Consider the following 21,865-nt stretch of genomic DNA (forward strand, 5'->3'; position numbering starts at 1 on the left):
ATGTGGGAACCTTGTCATACAGGTTCTATACAGCACCATCTACATCACATTCTCCATCAATCTGAAGAACTCTTGTGATGCAAAGAACACTAGAATCATGCAGTTGGTTCGTTGAGTGTTCATGGTTTTATATAGAACCGTTGTCTTTAGTAAAGAACCCTTGGAGAACCATCTTTTTGCAGAACTTCCTGTAAAACAGCTGCCAGGTTGAGCATTACAGGAGATCCCATTCATATTCCAACCACTGAACTCTCTCTTCCTTTTATAAAGTCTCTAGAGGATAAGAACAGTATTCATGACGCAGACTAGGAAGCATCTTTAAAACACACATCCTGCATTATCTATCACTGCCTAAAGCAGCAGCATTTTCAGCCCCATCAGTACGATAATGACCATTGCCTTCATTATGCTCATCATCATCACTCTGTACCATCTAATCCAGCCCATTCATCCTCTTTTATAGCCCCTAACTGCTCACTCACTCACTCACTCACTCACTCACTCACTCACTCACTCACTCACTCACTCACTCACTCACTCACTCACTCACTCACTCACTCACTCACTCACTCACTCACTCACTCACTCACTCACTCACTCTCTTAAAGGAACAGTTTCACACTCAAACAGTTAACACCCTTAGCCTCAACATAGTTGACCAGCTAAGACATGTTTGGAATGAAGTTTGCTTCAATGAATTTGCACTGGAGCTATGAGGCCAATGCAGCTAACAAGTAAAAGAAACCCCACTAGTTGTCATTATGTAAGTCACACGCTTTAGGCTTGTTTTACACATACTACCACTGCATCACATGAGGGAAGCGGCTGTGTCAGTGTTACAGTCATTCACGAGTGGCATAATCAGAATTTTATGGGCCCAAGCGCTAAAAACGTGAATGGGCCTTCCTGTATAAAAATTACTTTTAATAATTAAAAATATGATGCGTCACTTGCTTCTTAACTTATGTTATGTCAAATGAGTAGATGAAGACATTCACCCATTAGCATCTAATGTTAACATATTTGGCTGTCTGACATGCCATTGGCCAAATAAAAGGGTTGCATAGAGGTCTATTAAAGATATTTGGAGCAACATGGGCCCCAGTTATGTCCCAGATAGCAAGCATTTTCATTATTATGTAAAACTGACATAGATTCTGTAGAGGATGTCCCTAGTGGGCATCCGTAGTTATCGAAAGTGGGCGACCAAGGTTGAGTAAAAAGAAGAAGATTATCATTGGTGCTGCCCCTACCTTTTGGGGAATTTTTAATGTTTGATGTTTGTGATCAGTCTACCGTTATCTGACTGGCTAAACACAAAGCAGCAGCCAGAGTTGATTGCATAAAGTAGAAATATGCAAAACCAGCAAAGGTGTTGGTACTAGACTGTGAACAGACTGTGGTATAGTAAGGTTGCAAGTGGACATGTACAGTTACTGTTACCTGCGAAAATGATACATCACATAAAAAGTACATCACATAGCTAACAATAGAATAGCAATCATCCTGAAGTCTGAATTAGTCCATACTCTTGGTTACTCAATATAGTTTGCGGAAAAGTGTGTGATAACAGTCGCCTGTGATATACAGTGTCAGAAACCACATAAGCAAGACTGTTTGAGATTACAGTGTGAGGAAATTGCGTCATGACTTAGGGGTGCAGTTTGAATGACAGTGTGGCATCCTACCACTGGCCACGCTGTCATAGACCTGCGGGAGGTGTGGCCATGCAAAGCGGCTCTTGGTAGGAGAAATTTTATGTGCGGCGTTGAGGGGTAGTTTGTGTGGGTTAGTGTCTACCATGAAGTAAAGATGTATGGCTAGAAGTGACCTGCCTGCTATCCCAGCTGCTTGAGTACTGCTGTTCTCCTTTGCTGCCTGTTGAATAATAGAGCATTTGCCTCTAAAGCATAATGTTTCCTGCATCTTAGTCGTTTGATGCTATAACATTAATTGTGATAAATAAGCTTGCATTACTTGTTAGCTACATTAGCCCTGTAGCCCCAGCGCACAGATGCACACGCAGCAAAAACTGCTGCTTGCAGAATCTTTCCCTCCCATTGGTCTAACAAGCTAACATTTAAAGAGATTGGAATGAAAGACTGCCAGGCAGAAAAATTACACAGCAGCACAGGTGTGTGTGTGTGTGTGTGTGTGTGTGTGTGTGTGTGTGTGCGCGCACCAGCTTGTTGCTCAGTGGATCTGCAGTTATTACTCTCCGTCACTGTTCTAAGTGAAAGCAGATATTGGCTTTGATGGAATTTGGAAGATGTGTATGACACAGTTGCAAGGACAGAAGACATAGGGGGGCTGAGGGGGCTGCAGCAACCCCAGGTTTCACTATTATTTACCTGCAACTGGTAAAAACAATACCAGAAAAAAAAAATCCTATTGAAAAAATAACAAAAGTAGTTTGTACATAGCACAGACCCATGTGTGCTTTTTGTAAGGTGATGTTTGTGTTTTATTTATTGTAATAATCTCCCGGTGGATGTGGGGGTGTAGCATACTCTGTGGGCATTACACATTCCACACCTCACATCAACAATCTGATTGGTCGGCGCTCAGCTCATTGGCAAAAAGTTCATTCATACTCATTATAAGATCTGTGTTACGATATGTTCTTTTTGATGTTAATGAAACATAAATACACAAACGCATACATATTCACACATTCTCTAAGCCGTTTATCCTTCTGGGTTGTGGGGAGGATGGTCGAGGGGTCTGGAGCCTATACCAGCATTCATCAGGTGGAAGGCAGGACACATCATCCATAGATAGATGGATGGATGGATGGATAGACAGACAGATAGACAGATAGATAATTAAATAAAAAAACATAATATGCTGCATACCACCACAATGTACATCACATGTGTAGTACTTGAAAATTTCAGCGCCTCCAACTTAAAACACTTTTCCACATCTCTGCAGTTGTGAGTAGGTATATCAGTCTTTATATGACAAAAACAAACAGATTGTTACATGACTTGTAAATCTCTCTCTTGCTGTTTATCTTTCTCCCTCTTCCTCTCTCCTCTCTTTCAGTCTCTCTCTTTCTCTCTTATCATAGTAAAGAAACCTCCTCCTAGATCTTTTCTTTCTTTCTTTCTTTCTTTCTTTCTTTCTTTCTTTCTTTCTTTCTTTCTTTCTTTCTTTCTTTCTTTCTTTCTCCTCATCTTGCCCTCTGTTATATATGATATATATCTCTTTCTCTCTTATCATAGTAAAGAAACCTCCTCCTAGATCTTTTCTTTCTTTCTTTCTTTCTTTCTTTCTTTCTTTCTTTCTTTCTTTCTTTCTTTCTTTCTTTCTCCTCATCTTGCCCTCTGTTATATATGACTCAGTAATCAAAAGGGCCTTAGATCTCCCATGCCCACACACAAAAAACATGCACACGCACATGCCTTTATCTTCGCATAAGCAATGTGTCTGAGCGAGTGTGTGTGTGCGTGTGTGCATCCTATCCGCTCATGCTGAGTGTCTTCACAGCAGGTCTGCAGATGAAATAGAATCAAATACAAAATGCTGAGAGCCTGCAGGATCCTACAGTAACACACCAGAGAGAGGGATGGGGGTGGAGGGTTGTTTGAGAGAGAGAGGGTCTAATGTGTCAAGCTCTTCACTCTTTGCTTGTTTCCATGGGACGACTTAGAGACACTAGGTTGTGTTTCATCATCTCTTTTTATACATTTGCACTAGCTTTACAACATGCTGGTAAAATTCTGTGTTACTTGGAAGTGTGTTATGCCAAATCATGTGTAGACTGCCACTTTTTCTGCTGTTCTTGTCAATTATAACAAGCAAAATGTTATTGACAAATCCTTCAGCGTAGCAGTTATGCTACACTAGCTAAAGGTGATGTTATTAAAAGATGTGTCTCAAAGAGCTCCCTAGTTTGGTAACTGGGGGACTGTCCACGAAATCAGCCATTTTCTAGGATGTCTGAAAGTTCCGCTCCCAAAATGTGCCACAAAAACTAGTAAGCAACTGGGGCACAGGGAGGTGTTTCAAGTTGGGGGTGCTGAAATTTTAAGCAGCATGTAGATTGCCTTTTTTCCATTGCCTTCCTACTTTATATCTAACACAATGTGTCATACTGCACTGTAATGAGGTGGGAGACAGCAATACATAAATATAACACATCACATCAGACCGCTGATGCACATCTTCACTCTGCTCTCACATTCTAGATGAACTTTATGTAAATTAACTGTGATGACAAATCAGATGGTTGATATGTGGTGCCAATTGTGTTATGCCCACAGTCAGACACTTAGATTCTGCACATTCACTCTCTGAACCTCAACTTGTGTGTGCTTTAGTGACACACCCTCAACCTGCTGTTGAGCGATGCTATTCGACTTACTGTAATAAAAATACAGTGTTAACTCATGTTAAACAATGCAGGGCTCTATATATATATATATATATATATATATATATATATATATATATATATATATATATATATACACACACACACACACACATATACACACAAATATATAAATAAGAATAGACAAATCCAAACTCCTCTTTTAAAGCCAGCACGTGTGTCTTTGCTGTGCTAAAATTAAAAAGTTTAGATCTTCTCCTTCTTCTTATTATTATTCTCATTCTTCTTCTTATTATTATTATTATTACTGTTGTTGTTGTTTTTAGCAATTGCAGCCCTGAAATCACAGGGTGCTGCAGCCCCCTCTAAACCCCCTCTTCCCACGTAGTAAGCAATGACAGTTCACTGTGCTCCCAGACCGGAAACAGCATTATGTCGCCAGCTTGACTTTCTGAAAGTTTTAAAATTTAGACAAGTGCTGTACATTATCTCACTTGCCACCCCATCTTAAAAACTTAAATGTTTATTTTCATATTTATGAATGTAAAAACTACCAATAATAAGGGTTTTGCTCTAACAAGACTAACTGCAATGTTCACAGCAACCTGCTAGGTGCTTAGCTAAAGGGTCCCTGTTGTCTCTGATTTAACTTATATGCTTCAGTGTTAACACTTGCCACTAATTACATACCCACAAAATAATCTATAACCACTGTATTTCACAAGTATTACACTTTTTCATTTTGTGAGCAAAAAAATGACATCCCTGCTAGAAAAACCAGCACAGACCACAATTGCATAAGCGTAGTACTAGTAGTTTAGATGCTGGTAAGCCTGTATCAGACCAGCACTAGACCAACATAAACCAGCATAAACCAGCTTAGACCAGTGTGGAATTCATGCTGATCTATGGTGTGTTTTTCAGCAGGAATTAAAGTAGGCTGACCTACTAACAGACTAATAGCTTACAGCTAACAGGCTAACCAGGCCTCTTCAGGAACAGATGAAATGTTACTGAAACGTTAACTGAATGTCAGTTGACTAGGTCAGTTTTAGCTATAGGTGCTTTGTCTTGCTTAGGTGAACCATATTTAGCTTGGCGCTAATGTAACACTGGACAACCTTGCAGATATGCTAAGAGAAATTAGCGTGATGGTAGCAGTATACAGTTCATGGAATACCTGGTATGCTATCCTTAAAACAACAGCACCAGGCTAAGCACAACACAGTGAGTGAGCGGCCTATTCCTTGATTACTGTCTCTACATCTGCACATAACTGAGTCATTAGTGTCCCAGTGTTTCTGCTACCAGGAACCTAGTCAGCACCTAAATTTGTATTAGCTACGCACCAATACACTAGATAGGGAACTAGTAAGCAAATAGAGAGACAGCCTTAGTTATTTTCTACCTAATCAGTGACATTTCTCCTTTGCTATTGGTCAGATGTTTGTGCCTAAACGTCTCTAAAAGCTTGTTCAACCTCACAACAGTAGCTATGAAAGAGCACACTTGTGGATGGAGCATGGACAGATCAATAGGACCTCATTTCCACAGAAGTGCCAGGAGTGAGGTAGACAACAGGAGCTAAACAGTCTGTGTCCTTCTCCATCATTCTCTCCATCTCCTCTCTGCCTGTATTCCTCTGAGGTAAGGCCACACCTCCACAGCCTCTGAATGACTGCTGTTACTGCATATGTAGCAGATGCTTATTCTTATCTTGCAGAGAAAGAGATGGAGAAAGACAGACAGAGAGGGGGGGACTCCTTCTTTAATCTTTAAAAAGAGGAGAAAATAGAGACATATGGCTGCTTTAATCTGTTCCGGCCCATGAGACCCCCTGCAGAAATGTGAATCTAAGGTTAGACATATAGAATATCTATTATTCATACAGCTTTCTATTTCAGCAAGTCTCTGCTTCTGTAGCCTAAATAGCAGACTACAGCACCGTGCAGCATGTCATGAGCCAGATATACAGAGCTTATCTCAGTAGAAGAGTGAGGGAAAAATACAGAAAAGGACTGAGGAATGGAGTTTCCCAACAGCTACTCTCTGTTTTACAGTCTTGTGCAAAGTCAGACACCAGTCGTCATTTATGTATTTCAAGTCAAAGTGGCCATTAAATTTAATTTTAAGGATCAGGAACTCTTTTCCGGTCTTTCGTATGTCCACCTTTTACCTTTATAACAGCTTCATTTCTTTTGGGAGTCTTGCTTTCAGTTTTTTAAAGAAATCTGTAGTGATGTGTAGTGTATTTTTTTCACATAGTCAAAGTTCAGTCTTAGATGTTGGTTGCATTTCCCACTTGCATCAATAAATTAATCCTAAATACATTCACTTAAACACCAAAGCATGTGTTTGGGATTAATTGGATGGTGAGAAATAGAAAATGCAACCATGGTCTTAGACTGAACTTTGATTTGCAAATGATTTTCTTTCCTTTTCTCAGTAAGAGCTTCTTAAAAAGCAGAGTAATAGTGTTCAGATGTCTTCTCAAAGCAGAGGGATGCACCTTTGAATATTTTCCAATCTGAAACAAAACCTGATTTTCTCCTCTCTCTCATTGATGAAAGCTTTGACGAGAGCACTGTTTATCTCATAGAGTCTTGGTGGTCTACTGGGTCTTGCACGGTTGATAGGAGTCCCATTTTCTACATCTTTTAATCTTTTAGTTCCCAACTCCCAACATATATCTAATCTCTTCTGAAATATCCCCTGAAAAATGAACAACTTGTACCTAAAAGCCATTCTGACTGGAAATAAAATAAACAAAGGGTGGTCTCTGACATTTGCAGAGTACTGTAAAGTGATTACTATTTGCAGGAAACAGTGAACAGTAGGTGACTATCCTGGCATCATGAGTAATTACACACACTGAAGTGAAAGGAAGCAGGCAGCACTTCACAACTGCTTTCTTTCAGTTCAGTAGGATTTCCACATTTATACAAAGCAAAATCAGCAGTGTTCATTACACTCCTGCTGAGCTCATATGAGCCTATACTGGCTCTCCTTCGGTGGGCTCACTGTGTACAGTGTGTGTGCCGCAGCAGTTAATTTAACACTAGGGATTTTTTGCGAAGATTTGATTATTCGCAATGAGAAGCACACATGCTGCCACATGCTGGACTTAGTCTTACCAATTCTCTTGCGCTGGCGGCAATCAAAGCTTCGGTTAAAGGAATAGTTTCTGTGTTCCTTTTACACGAAATGCAAAATACTAAACCGAGACTGTTTGGTGTCTGAAATTTGCTTCGCTAACATACTGGAGGCTTCTTCCCCACCAATTAGCAGTGTCCAAACTGTATCTTAATCCATCCATCTTAATCCTTAATCTTAAAACCATATCTTAATCACAACACCTGTGCCTCAAAGAGCAAAAGGGGGCAAAAAGGGGAACTCCACTAATTTTTCAAAACTTCTGCATAAGTCAATGGTTGAGAAAGCAATTAACTGTAGAGAAACTTTCAAATTCAAAAAAGTATTTACCGCGTTATTTCCAGAAACCAGGGGTCTCAAATATGGCCTTTTTTGCTGTGCAAAATCAGTGAACACCTACATGTGTCTTCTGAGCTGTTATTCATAATGTTCAAATGGCCGCTACTGTTTTCTACGGCTGTCAAATGGGATCTGCAATGAAATATAAAAACGTTCTCCCTGTTCGTCAAATATATTCATTTGAACTATATTTTAAAATAGCTTTCTAGATGCAATGAAAATCACTGCAGTAAACAGTATTAAGTATGAAGCATACTTAAAGGCTCACAGTGTTATAAACCAGCAATTGTCAACATGGGAGTCACAAGATGAAAAAAAAATTCTGATTCTAAGGCGTTGTTGAGAATGACTATTGCATAAAATCACCCACAGTGGTGATGTCACATTGTCATACTGTGGCTGCAACAGTATAAGCACACACACACACACACTGAATGTAGGAAGAAAACAGTCTGTAATTAATGCAAGTGGCTGCAGTTGCTGTGCAACAGTGCTTAACCAAGCAACTAAACTAGCAGCTAAACTGGCCCCTTGAAGAAAAAAAAAAGGCATCCTCATTTGGAGTGTTGTCTTGTCTGAATAAGTTTCACTTAGACACATAGTAGTGATTACTAAGCTTATTAAGCAAACAAACTGCTTTATTAAAGATACACTCTGTAAGTTTTGGGGATTTGGGGACGTCTCTGGTGGATATGTGTAATTGCACATAATGTGTGGAAGAACGTTTTGTAATTTTGTCGGTTGTGCTTCGGACCCCTTCCTTGAGCGGATGAATCTGATCAAAGGCATTTAATAATATTATTTTTTACATTTAAAAATTGAAACCTAATTATATGTTTATAGATTTCAACATACTACACAGATCAACAGGGGGACAAGAGCACAAGAGAAGGTTAGAGGCCATGCTGGTAAGGAAAAGAATCAACTTGAAAGTTTTTTTTTTTTTTTTTTGGAAATGGAAAGTGCAGAGCATATTTTTAAGGAGGAGAAAGTGGTTGGAAAGCAGTTTTGTTTAGGAGAGCAGCGGCCTGGACAGAGCTCCAGGGCATGTGGTGCTGCATCATCCCCACTGATCCACCCAGCCAAAACAGATTAGGCACTCAGCATGGTCTGCTTTTCCCACGCTCTAAATCATTCATGCTACACCATGTACAATCTCATCAGTGCGAATAAATAAAACAGGTAAGGTTTAGTGAAGAAGGGTAGGGGAAGAGGTGATGGGAGATGGGAGGGGAAGATGGAAGAAAGGAATGAGCGAAAGAGAGTCCTTTCAACATGCACTTTCATTGTTCCAGCTGACATTAACTGAAACTGATCTTTAGGAAAGGTTTGTATCCAACTGAGGAAAAAGCTGGTTAAGAAACCCACTGAAGAAGTCAATTATCACATTTTCTTAACTTTGATCGGATCTGTTATATTGTGCACAGAAATTAATCCCTCATTTGGGTGTCATGACAAGTACTATTGCAGCTGAATTAGTTTTACCAGCAGGTTTTGCTATTTTTTTTTTTTTTTAAGGCATTTTTAAAGGATTTGGTCGATGGTCAGTATGGGATAATGCATCCATGTACATCCTTCAAATATTACTCTTTAGGACATATTCAACAGCAATAAGAACATGCTTAAATGCCATGTCTTATAGCAGAATTTGTTATTTATTAGCATGAGATAGGTTGGAACAGGACTGCTATTACTGAAGGAGCACCAGGTTCAGTCAATTACAGAAGATCATTCAGTCTATGGTTATTACTGTAGGGCTGTAAACACTACACACAATGCAGAGGCATACTGGATTGCAATTACTTCATAATAACTACTACTAGTTGTAAAAAACACAAATATTGCAGATTCACACTGGATTAAAATCACTATCATTATTATAGCAAGACTGTAAAAAGTAAACACACAATGCATATTCTCACTGGATTGCAATTACGTCACAAGTATTACTATGGGATTGTAAAAAACACACATATTGCAGATTCATACTGGTTTAAAATCACTCCACAGTTATTAATGTCAGACTGTAACATCTACACACAATGAAGATTCATACTGGATTAAAATCACTCCACAGTTTTTAATGTCAGACTGTAACATCTACACACAATGAAGATTCATACTGGATTAAAATCACTCCACAGTTATTAATATCAGACTGTAACATCTACACACAATGAAGATTCATACTGGATTAAAATCACTCCACAGTTATTAATATCAGACTGTAACATCTACACATAATGAAGATTCATACTGGATTAAAATCACTCCACAGTTATTAATATCAGACTATAACATCCACACACAATGAAGATTCATACTGGATTAAAATCACTCCACAGTTATTACTGTCAGACTGTAAAATCTACCTACACTCCAGATTCATATTGGATTTAAATCACTCCATAATTATTTCTAACAGACTGTAAAAACTACACACATATTCCAGATTCATACTGGATTAAAATCACTCAGTTATTACTGTCAGACTGTTAAAACTACATGCACTGCAGATTTATATTGGATTAAATTAACTCCATGATATATATATTACAGCACGAACCATAGAACCGTTCTAACAATTACAATCTTGCTCAAAGTTCTATTGAGAAAAGTACTGGAACTGAGCCTAGTTGCAAAGTGCACCTCAAGTTTCAAGCCTCTGCAAGATTTGTAACAGCTTATCCTCATCTCACAGCATATTGCGTGAGACAAAAATACATCGGGAGTTGTGATGCAACCTCAATGAAGCTCCATGTCCTCTCTCCCATAATAAATGAGTAATTGACCATGAGTGGTCATAAAGAGACATGGCAGCTTATGACACACTGAGGCATTATAATACCCCTGTCTCTGACACGTCATTATATCCATGTCAAATGAAGGTTCTCCGCTCATTATTTTGGACAGAGGAGCATGTAATGCCACTCCTCAGCCACTTATTGGCCTGTTCTGGTAACTCTGTTCCTTTTACACCATGACAGGAACTAGGCTCCACTCATCCATACCATAATCACACTATCCAATGGGCATCTCCAATTTTCACTGGGACAAATTCTGCATAATCAATTGATAACAGGAATAACTTGAGTGATTTTTAAAGGCACTAACTGTGCAAGACGAGGAGGAGGATTGACTAAAATTTGCACTTTTTTTAAAAGCTAATCACAGGGAGGTAGGCTTGAGAAAGTAAAACATGGCAAAGGTGATATGATGGAAAACTTCTCTGGTCTGTCTTTAGTGGAAATTGCTTTATGACCATGAACACATAAAAGTAAGAGGAAACAGGCAAAATCACATGATGGCAATACTAATTAATACTGAAAACAGAAATAGAGCTGAAATGTAATCAGGATGATAAGACAAAATGCCAAGAAAATGAATGTGTTTGCACCTTATATTACTGTCAAAGGACTACTCTGTTTGCAGGCCAAATGACAAGGCTGTAAAACTGGAATGCCTTGGTTTTGCTCAGAGCTGTTAGCATTGATTTCATTAGCAGTAAACAGTGAAACCTCGTTTTTGATAGTTCTCTAGCAGTGGTAGTGTTGGCCAATTGCTACTGTTAATGCTCTTTCTTCCACAACAAATACTCTTTAAAAACAGATGTACTGAGACTATGCAGTTGTCTGAAACCAAGACCAAGATCAGCTGTATCAAGACCAAATCCAAAACCAAAACCTAAGGCTTAAGACCAGACCAAGACTAAGAACATCTGGGTCAAAACCAAAAGCCAGACCAAGACCAAAGACCATCTAGGCCAAGAATAAAGGGCAGAGGCAAAGAGTGGTATAGAATAATAAGTAATACCACTAGCATCCATGCAGCACAATGGGGTTAAATTCCCCACCCAGGCAAGGCCACCATGCTGTACTAATAAGAGTCCTTGACTCCTACTGCTACATATGGTTACCTCTTTAATACGATTATTTAATAGTCGCTCTGTATAAGCATGTTTACCACATAAACAAACACTTAAGCCAAGACCAATACCCAGAGTATATGTTTACTATAGTAGTTCCCAGCTCAGAATTCAGGGCCCCTAGATGGTCCACATTTTTTCTTCATCCCTATGTGTTGTGAGTTGGGAAAACACTGTGGAGTCTGGGGGGCAGTGAGGACTGGGCTGGGAACCACTGCTTTACTTTTTTATGCTTATTTGACCAAAGAGATCAAGCTTCTATCTTTTGGACCATCTATCCAATTGGATTTTAGCGGAATCCTGGTCCACTGCATGTTATTGGTCTGTTGTGTCACCATGTTTTTGCCAATATACTCACCGGAGCACTGTTGGTGTTGGTGGTGATTGTTGGTGTGTTGCTGTCGTTGGTTGTTGGGTCGCTGTGTGTTTGTGTGGGTGTGTAGAGGGTCAGGGTGTGTTCTGGTACCCGGTTCTGTCCTGTGAAGTCCTGTGTGGGAAGGGCATGAGGTGCAGCAAACTCGCCCGGAATACCGTTCTGTGGGGGTGGGGGAAACTGAGCCGGGGTGTAGGACTGAGCCATGGCGTCCACCGGATTGGTTGCCTCTTGGTTACCCTGAAAACAGAACAATATGTTAACACCAGGGGACAGGGACAGGGGGAAGACACAGTATCTGGAAGGATGAGGTGGTTTGCTGTACTGTCCCCTTTTTCGAACTTGGCTCAGTTAAAGCAATCAGGGAGCAGCACTGTCCTGTGCTTTAAAGAAGCAGCAATCAGAGCAAGCCTCACAGACAATTAGCAAAACTCTTGATCAGCATTAAAGAACTGAGTTTGTGGAGAAGAACAGTGCTCACTGGAGTAAGACCAGCTGCCATGGGGAATCTCATTAGCTTTTAGGCAAGCATGAGATGAGACACCTCTCTGACTGTTCGCTTTGATTCTTATGAAAAGTTTGATCATGCTAACAGTCTTTAGACCGTGGAGAGGACTTCTTATACAAAGTCTACCACTGATGTCTGATCTTCTATTCTTATGAATGGATTATAGTGTGGACTTGTTTTAAAATGCAAACAAAAATGAAAAGTTATTGGTATTGGCCACAACAAGGTCTTAATTATTGGCTGTCATTAACAGCCCAGAAAAAGAAGATACAAATAACAGTGAGTGGAATCTCTCACTCTCTCTCTGCAGTAAGTAATATTTAAAGCACTGGTCTCAATGTTACCATGCTTCTTACCCCAGGGTCAAGGGAGCAAATGAGGAAGGAAGTGAGACTGGAAGTAAGGCATGACGTGCAGGACTGAACATGACAGGGTCTTCTGATATTGAAATAATGGACGCTGTCCTGTGCTGCTCATTGTGAAGTCAAGCAGTAGCTGGTGCTGGGGCATGCAGGAGTACATGTCCTGATGTTCTACTACACTGAGGCCAGAGACAAGAGACCCTGCTGTGCGTGTTCTCTTACAGTTTCAGGAAAATCAGAAAAATAACTTCATGTTTATATATATATATATATATATATATATATTCTGAACTGTATATATATATATATATATATATATATATATATATATATATATATATATATATATATATATATATATATATATATTCTGAACTGTAGTGTATGACCTCACAACCTGACAAGGCATAAAAACAGACGTGGGTGTGTCGGGGGAGTGATAACTACAGGCAGGGGCGACACACATAAGCTCTTAATGCCTCACTCCAGAACAGAGGGAGGGTGGTGAGACACTATTACTGCAACAATCCAATAACACATTCCACACATCTCTCAAATCTAATTTCCACATCCACATCAGCGGCAGACACGTAATCCTTTCAGCAGGAAATACAGCTTGTAGCTGAGGATGACCAAGAACATGAGCAATAAACAGATAAAGTGGCCAGCATCTCCACTTTCTGGCATCCAGAAAGAAAGAGAGAGAGAGAGAGAGAGAGAGAAGGAGAGGGAGGAACACTCATGGCTCTGGTCAAATTGCATGTTTGCTTGATATTTAAGTGAAAATAAGCTTACATATCTTCTACAAAGACTACATTGAAAGGTGACATTCTTCTGCAAATTTTAGTGCATGAATTCTGTTTATTTGCCAAGGCTATGTTCACAGTGCTAAGGCTATGTTCACATTAGGGGGGGGGGGAATTGGATTTATGCCACTTCAACCTGGTGATGCTTAACACATTTGAGAAAAAAAAAAAACTTTTGCAAAGGTTACCTTTCATGTTTTCCCCCCAATGGACAAACAAATAACTCTAAATAAATTCAGCAAATAAACAGTAACCATGCATTAAATATGCAGAGTTGAGTGGTTTTTTTTTTACTTATTACTTATTGTTACTTAGAAAATGAACAAAATGTCATTTGAGCAAGAGCGCTCAAACGTTTGCATACAACTGTGTAATAGTAGGGGTGTAAATATCTCACATTGATTCAGACAATGATTCTTCAGGAAATTATTCAATGTGTCATGACATTTCTCCAAGAGTCAGTTGGATCCAATTACGTGGGCGTGGATCATATTTACTTTTTTTTAATATGTAAATACACAAAAAATGTCACTGGAATAATTATCCACACAGCAATGCAATGCAGACAATAAAAATACCACAAAGAACAATTATAACTGAATCTAACATTTTACTATTGTAATTATAAATGATAATAATGTTCAGAAATGTAAGATTGAATGTTTCATAACCTGTCCATGTGTATGCATGAATTATGTCATTTTTCATTGAATCTAATTAAAACAAAGTAAAAATAAATAAAGTTAAATAAAGTTGAGTTGTGTTACGATGAGTTGAATTGAATATACTTGAGCTGAGCTGAACTGGGTTGAGTTGAACTGGATTACACTGGATTGAGATGAGTTTCAGGGAGTTGTATGGCGTAGCGCTGATCTGAACTGAATTGGCTATAGCTGGATGGAGTTGCGCTGAGCTGAATGGGGTTCAGTTTAGTTATGTTAATTGGAATTGAGCTGAGTTTAATGGGAATGAGTTTAGCTGAGTTGAATGGAGTTGAGCCGAGCTGAGTCGATTGGAACTGAGTGTAGTTGAGTTGAATGAAGTTGAATGGAGCTGAGGTGAATGGAGTTAACCAGTGCAGTGACCCTGTTTGAGTTGAGTCAAAATGAGTTAAACTGCAGCAAAGTGAGATGAAAGTAGAGTTGGATTGAAGTGAGTTGAAGTGATTTTTTTCTTAATTGAATTGATCTGAATGGAGGTAAGTTGAACTGAGATTAATAGAATTGAGCGGAGCTGAGCTGAATTGTGAACTGAGGTAGCAGGCGCACAGTGGGGAGGGGGGGTACTATATCTGTTTTCTCTTCATCATTTTTGTTTTTCCTCTTTTCTGCTGCTCGCTTCCTGCCTCATTCTGTCCCCTGGCTCAAGGACTGTTTGTGTCTTAATGAGTGATACTGAGAACTGGATGCTTCTTAAACGGGGTGGAAACAGAACTGCGCTAACACACACACACGGAAACAAAGCATCTGCGGCTATCCCCAATTAAAGAACAGCCTCCAGCTCAACATGGAACAGCACTCATCTTCAGATTTACACAATCCTTCTCCCTCTTTCTCTTCTGCTTGCCTCTCATCGCTCAGCACTTTCTCACTCTCTCTTATTGAATTTTGTACTCGGTTTATTCTCTTTTTTTGTCTCTTACTGTCTCAACACACACTCCCTCTCTCTCTTTCTGCATGACCTCAGTTTCCCCCTCCCGCGCTCTTCTTTTTTTCTTTTTTCTTCAGTGCCTTTAAAGCTTTTATGAGCCAACTTTTTTAGTCTTCCCTGCTTGCTCCCTCCTCATATCTCTCTCTTTCTCTCTCTCCCTCTTTTTTTTCCTCTCTCTCTCTCTCTCTCTCTCTCTCTCTCTCTCTCTCTCATGTGTTTGTGTAATTCTTGCATTGAGGTCAGTCACCAGTGGCCACAAACTGAGCTCCAGTGTCTTTAATCCCTCTGAGAGAGAAAAAAAAAATCTAAAAGTGTTCCAGCATCATCTTTGAAACATCTATGCAATGTCTAAAGGGCCTCAAAAAGACACAGAAGAGAGGACATGGAGACACTGCACAGAGAAAAACACTTCAACACAAGACACATTTATCCTCTCAGAACACTTTCAGCCTCAGCAATGCACTGGTATTCAGACAGATGGTATTAGCGTAGACACTCATATGTGTATGAAGTTAGGACTATACACTGAAGAAAATATAATCGTTGCTTAAATGTGAGTCACGGAGTGTTAGACTGTACTCATCCAACAGACATGCTCAGAGACAATGTCTATATAAACTTATAAAAACCTGACCTTGCTTTGTGCACTGGTACGCAGTCATTTTGGAACAGCAAGAGGCCATCCTCCAACGTGGGAGCATGAAATTGTCCAAAATCTCTTGGTCTGCATTAAGAGTTCCTTTCACCTGGAACTAAGGGTCAAGCCCAACTCCTGAAAAACAACCTCACACCATAATCCCCCCTCCACCAAACTTTACACTTGGCACAATGCAGTCAGACAAGTACCGTTCTCCTGTCATCTGCCAAACCCAGACTCGTCCATCGGATTGCCAGATGGAGAAGCGGGATTCTTCACTCCAGAGAACACATTTTTAAGAAACATTTTTTCAAGAAACATTTTTAACCTGCTGTTATCGCATTCTATGTAGTTAAATTATTGACTACTGATTATTCACATCTCCACTGCTCTAGAGTCCAGTGGTGGCGCTTTACACCACTGCATTCGATACTTTGCATTGTGCTTAGTGAAGTAGGGCTTTGATGTAGCTGCTCGGCCACGGAAACCCATTCCATGAAGCTCTCCACGCTGTTCTTGAGCTAATCTGAAGGCCACATGAAGTTTGGAGGCCTGTAACGATTAACTCTGCAGAAAGTTGGTGACCCCTGTGCACTATATGCTTCAGAATCCGCTGACCCCGCTCTGTCATTTTACATAGCCTATCACTTCATGGCTGAGTTGCTGTCATTTCCAATCACTTCCACTATGTTATAATAGCACTGACAGTTGACTGTGGAATATTTACAACTGGACTTGTTACACAGATGGCATCCTATCCTGAGAGAGGCCCATTCTTTCATGTTTTTATGGCCATGGAAGTGATTGGAACACCTGAATTCAATTATTTGGATGGGTGAGTGAATATTTTTGGAAATACAGTGTATACACACACACACCACCTCCTTGTTTCTATGCTCATTGCCCATTTTATCAGCTCCACTTACTATGTAAGTGCATTTTGTAGTTCTATAGTTACAGACTGTAGTCCAACTGTTTCTCTGCATACTTTGTTAGCCCCCTATTACCCTGTTCTTCAGTGGTCACGATCCCCATAGACCCTCACAGAGCAGGTACTATTTCAGTACACAGGTACTGTGTCTCTATAGGCAAGTTCAGTATTACAAGCATTCTCAAACAAATTTCAACCAATGGCTGATCATGCTCATTTATAATGTCTCTGATGTAAATCACTTAATGGTTTCTGTGGGTTTTCTCAGCAGGGATACATTTAAAAACTAGTTTGTTTTAGTCTAAAGCTTAATATTAAACTCTGGTAAAGCTCGCTTAAGGTAAAGTTGTATTCCAGCACATGTAATGTGAGTGTACACATAAAGACCCCATTTTAAGGATATGTTCATTGACATATATATCTTCATAACCCATTAGTTAACACATCAGCTATAATTCATGTCATATTTATCCTGTGAGTCTCTATATGCATTCAAACCAAACTTTGTTTTAGCCTAAAACTTAAAATATAGCATTAGCCAAACACAAATTCATCACAGGTTTATTGGAAACCCAAATAAAATGGCTGAAAAGTTGAGTAGCCTAAAACATGCTAAGAAAAAACAAAAGTTTCAGTGGATACGCTGAATGCCACTGGCTTGAAACTGCTGCCATGCAACTGTACCTGAAACAGTACTTAATGCTTTCATATTTGAGTGAGAGAAGGAAATAAAGCTCCACTCTTTCTTCAGATCTGAAAAATACAGATATTTCTGTCCATCCTTCCACTGTGAGAAGACAACTCAGCACTATGAGTCTGAAAGGATGTGTAGCTGTCATGAGGCTCTTGCTGAGAAAAGGAAAATAGACAAAACAGAAAAAAATGCACTCGAACACCAAACTGCACATCTGAAATCTGAAAAGGTTTTAGGTATTGATGTGTAAACCTGTAATTGGGATTATTTGAACTGTGAGAAGCAGAAAATAAAAGGAACTTCTACGACTGAACTTTGGAGGTGTGGAAAATATCTTGGCAGGCTTGTTTGAAAACCTGAAAGCAAGTCTCCTTAAAAGAATAGAAGGCAAAGGATGGACACGATAGTAAAGTATTTACTGGGAATTATCCCTTTTGAAGAAGGTCACTGAAGTGTGTGCTTATCACTATGGCTGACTGTAGCCCCTAAGACTGCCATTGATACAGTAAGCAGTGTGTGCGGCTAGTTTATGGCTTTATGACTGAAAGGTGGCTCCCTGAGAGGCAACTGGCTGCCCCCATTTGGACAGAACTAAATTCCACCCACACAGACAAAACCACAAGGAACCCCACTGAGGACTGAGCATCGATCCATTCTCTCTTTCATCTCCATTTTCCTTCTCTTTTTTCTTCCTTCTTTCTCTCTCTCTTTCTCTCTCTCTCTCTCACACACACACACACACACACACACACACACACACACACACACACACTATCCTCCTCACATCCATCTTCCATTTCTCTCTCTCTGTCTGTCTCTCTTCCCACTCAAAGACATTGTCTCTTTCTGTCAGCAGTCCACCAGTGTAAACTGGGACTGAAACCCTTGTGGAAATCAAACTGAAGCTTTAGCTTTAGCTTTAGCCTAAGCTCCAGTCGGTGTCTCAGGTTAACGGGGATTTTTAAAGTGGGTGGTTACAATCTGTGAGATAAAGTGTTCTTGTAAATCTGACAGTGGCTTTCTGCTTACTTTGGTTAACTCGTTGCAGCTGTGGTTCAGCTATACTCTATAGTAAAAGTCACTAATAGGCGGACCCAGACACTTTCCTTTGCAGACATGGACCTATAACCAATAAACTATGGAGAATGATTTAATTTTAATGGGGTAGTCCTATTTTAATCGGCATAGCTTTTCTAGCCTTTACGGTCCCACTGTAGTGGCCTGGGAAACTCACAGACCAATAGCATTCTTGTAAATATCATACTACTCAGCCAATCAGATCTGTCCATTACGTTGAGCCCTGAGACTTGAGTGAAGGGTGCACACACAGGGGAAGGACGAGGTGAGAAACAGCAGTAGGAGAAGAAAGTGAGCCAGATTATTTTGCATGGCGTGCTCTAAAAAGAGAAAACTGACAATAAATGTTGTTGAAATATAACTGAATTGTACTTTATTTGATTCAACATTCAGTTGTTGACCACATAGGATGTTGATATAACTACTAGGCTACTTCAGTATGCAGTACATGGCACTGAATCATAGTGCAATTTAGACATTATGATGTTCCAGATCTTTGCTTGAAGAAATTTTCTTTGACTGGACCTTACTGAACTTTAAAGACCTCTGCTCTACAGCTTTCCTCATAAACACTGATTCATAGTAACAATGTGGAAGGACAGAATGACCATTAAATATGTTTTGATACACCATGACTTCTTAATCAAAACCTTTTCACTCTAAACTTTAAAGACTCCATGCACTCATAAATGTGGTATTTAAATGGTTTATATATTTCCAATAAAAACAAAGGCTTTATCAGTACCTCAGTTCCACAGCAGCTCAAGTACATCATGAATGGGCTTGAACCTGCCATGGCCAAAAACACTAAAATATGCTAATAAGAGGATTACAATGTGGTGTTGGGAAACTTTAAATGTCTGCTTGAAATGTTTGGACTGTGCAGTAAAGTGTTAGCTAAAATAGATAAATAATGGTGGTATTTTAAATTATGACAGTGTTACAATTTCCATATATCTATCAAATAAACAGTCATATATAGTGTAGAGCTGTTCTTGTAGCAGGTAGCATTCTACATTGTGGGAAGCACTGGTAGCACTGTGGGGCAGTCATCGGCTGGAGGTTAGGGAATCAGACTGGAAGGTCACTGGTTTGATCCCCTGAGCTGACAGCATGTGACTGAAGGCACCTAACCCCCAGCTGCTCCCTGGGTGCTGTGGATAGGTCTGCCCACCGCTCTGGGCGAGTGTGCTCACTGCCCCCTAGTTGACTGCAGGGATAGGTCAAATGCGGAGGTGAAATTTCCCCATTGAGAGAGTAATAAGGGTCACTCAATCTTAATTCTATTGCAGCAGCTGTGCATGTTACAGCTTCATACTCCACAGCAAAAGTAAAATAGATGAACAGTTCATCACTATATAAAGTCAGTCAAAAACAAGTCAAAAAGCCTCCATTTTCACAAAATGTTAATCTTACAGACTCGGGCTTCCAGGTAACTGGTGGCCAGATAATAACACTAAGAGGAAAAGATTAAGAGAGAGTTGAAAAGACAGATGTCAAAGAAAGAGAAAAAGAGAGAGAGAGAGAGAGAGAGAGAGAGAGAGAGAGAGAGAGAGAGAGAGAGAGAAAAGAAATAGACTGAGACTAAGACAAAGAGAGAGAGAGACACAGACACTTCCCTGGAGTGACTCTTAATAAAGCATATAGACAGAAGATCACTCTAAACTCATAATCTCTCACACATACATCCTTTCTACATTAATATTAGCTCAGGGAACATTTTCAAACATTTCCTAAACAAGCTCTAACATGCTGTTCTCTAAACTCCCACTGATTCTTCTTCCATGCTGAAGAGAAAAACTCTCATAATTGCTCATGTTTGTTTTTCCACTGCCGAGCAGATACTGGCAAAGGGGACCAATTATTCTGGCCTGGTGCTAGGAATCCAAATAGATATGAAATTTGTTAAAAAAAAAAAATCAATTAATTTGACAGTGTTCAGGAAGAAGGCCAAGCTGCTGCCTGACTCTGTGGAGATTTATTTGTTTTATGAGTATTAAAACGGCAGGAAAACAAAAAAAAGAAGCACTCGGGAAAACTATAATTGCAACATCTGCCTGGAGTAATCAGTAACACACATCCATAAGCCAGCAGATCTCTCCATAAATTTCTTCTGCAACAATAGTTGGTGAAAAATGAAACTTTCTTTGTTACCTCAAATGAAGGCAATCAGCCAAGACTTACTTGGTGTTTAGAATCATAGTAGCCACACTGAAGTTTGATTTTTTTCCATTTTCAGACACCAGTATGTCAGACAGGGTCTCATGAGCAATGAGATTTGAGATTACTGAACAGCTCAGCACAGGCAAATGTGTGATGCTAACTGGTGGGCTGTAAACTTCTATTACTGCTACATTAGCCTCGTAGCTCCAGTGCTAAACTAAAGAAGTAAATTTCAGACAACAAACATGTCTTGGATTATGGGCTACCTTCATCACAGGGGGAAACTGTGTAAGTTTAAGAACTGTGTAAGTTATGCTTTATTGGGAGGGAGGGAGGGAGGGAGGGAGGGAGGGAGGGAGGTGCAGAGCGAGGGAAATACACATAGAGAGAGAAATACACATAGAGAGAGAAATAACAACAGGTTCTGTGGTTGTCAAGATGCAATTACCAAATTAGGCTTGGAAAACAAAGCTGACAGAGAGAGAGACAGAGAGAGAGAGAGAGAAAGAGAGAGAGAGAGAGAGACAGAGAGAGAGAGAGAGAGAGAGAATGAATGTGTGTTAAATCTAATCAGAAATATTGCATTAGCTGATTAGAAATGAGCAAAGAAGCATCACTGGAGATTCACTATCAGCTGAAACAATAAGAAACACAGACAGATCAGCTGAAACACCCAATTCATACCCACTACATCACAGAGAGAGAGAGAGAGAGAGAGAGAGAGAGAGAGAGAGAGAGAGAGAGAGAGAGAGGGAGGGAGAAGGCAAGAGATATACAGACAGGTGTTAAGAGAGAGATACTGAGAGATACAGAGAGAGAAGGTGGGAGATACAGAGGCAGGAGGTTGGGTTAAGAGAGACAGAGAAAGACAGTTAGATACAGATAGAGAGAAGTTATATAGAGATTAT

General features: G+C 39.8%; 1 protein-coding gene across 7 annotated transcripts in view; it reads right to left on the bottom strand.

Annotated features, from left to right (window-relative positions):
- The window catches only part of LOC108433502 (RNA binding protein fox-1 homolog 3-like), a 387,157-nt gene that overhangs the window by 78,390 nt on the left and 286,902 nt on the right, over window positions 1-21,865 (bottom strand). For 6 of the 7 annotated variants that reach the window (XM_037539782.1, XM_017708120.2, XM_037539781.1 and 3 more), the window contains one exon: window positions 12,115-12,369. In XM_037539782.1, the coding sequence (XP_037395679.1) occupies window positions 12,115-12,369 (255 nt within the window). The remainder of the gene's footprint in view (window positions 1-12,114; window positions 12,370-21,865) is intronic. The other variant, XM_037539797.1, reaches the window with a different exon arrangement.

Source organism: Pygocentrus nattereri, chromosome 1 (assembly GCF_015220715.1).
Source record: "Pygocentrus nattereri isolate fPygNat1 chromosome 1, fPygNat1.pri, whole genome shotgun sequence".
Taxonomy (NCBI): domain Eukaryota; kingdom Metazoa; phylum Chordata; class Actinopteri; order Characiformes; family Serrasalmidae; genus Pygocentrus; species Pygocentrus nattereri.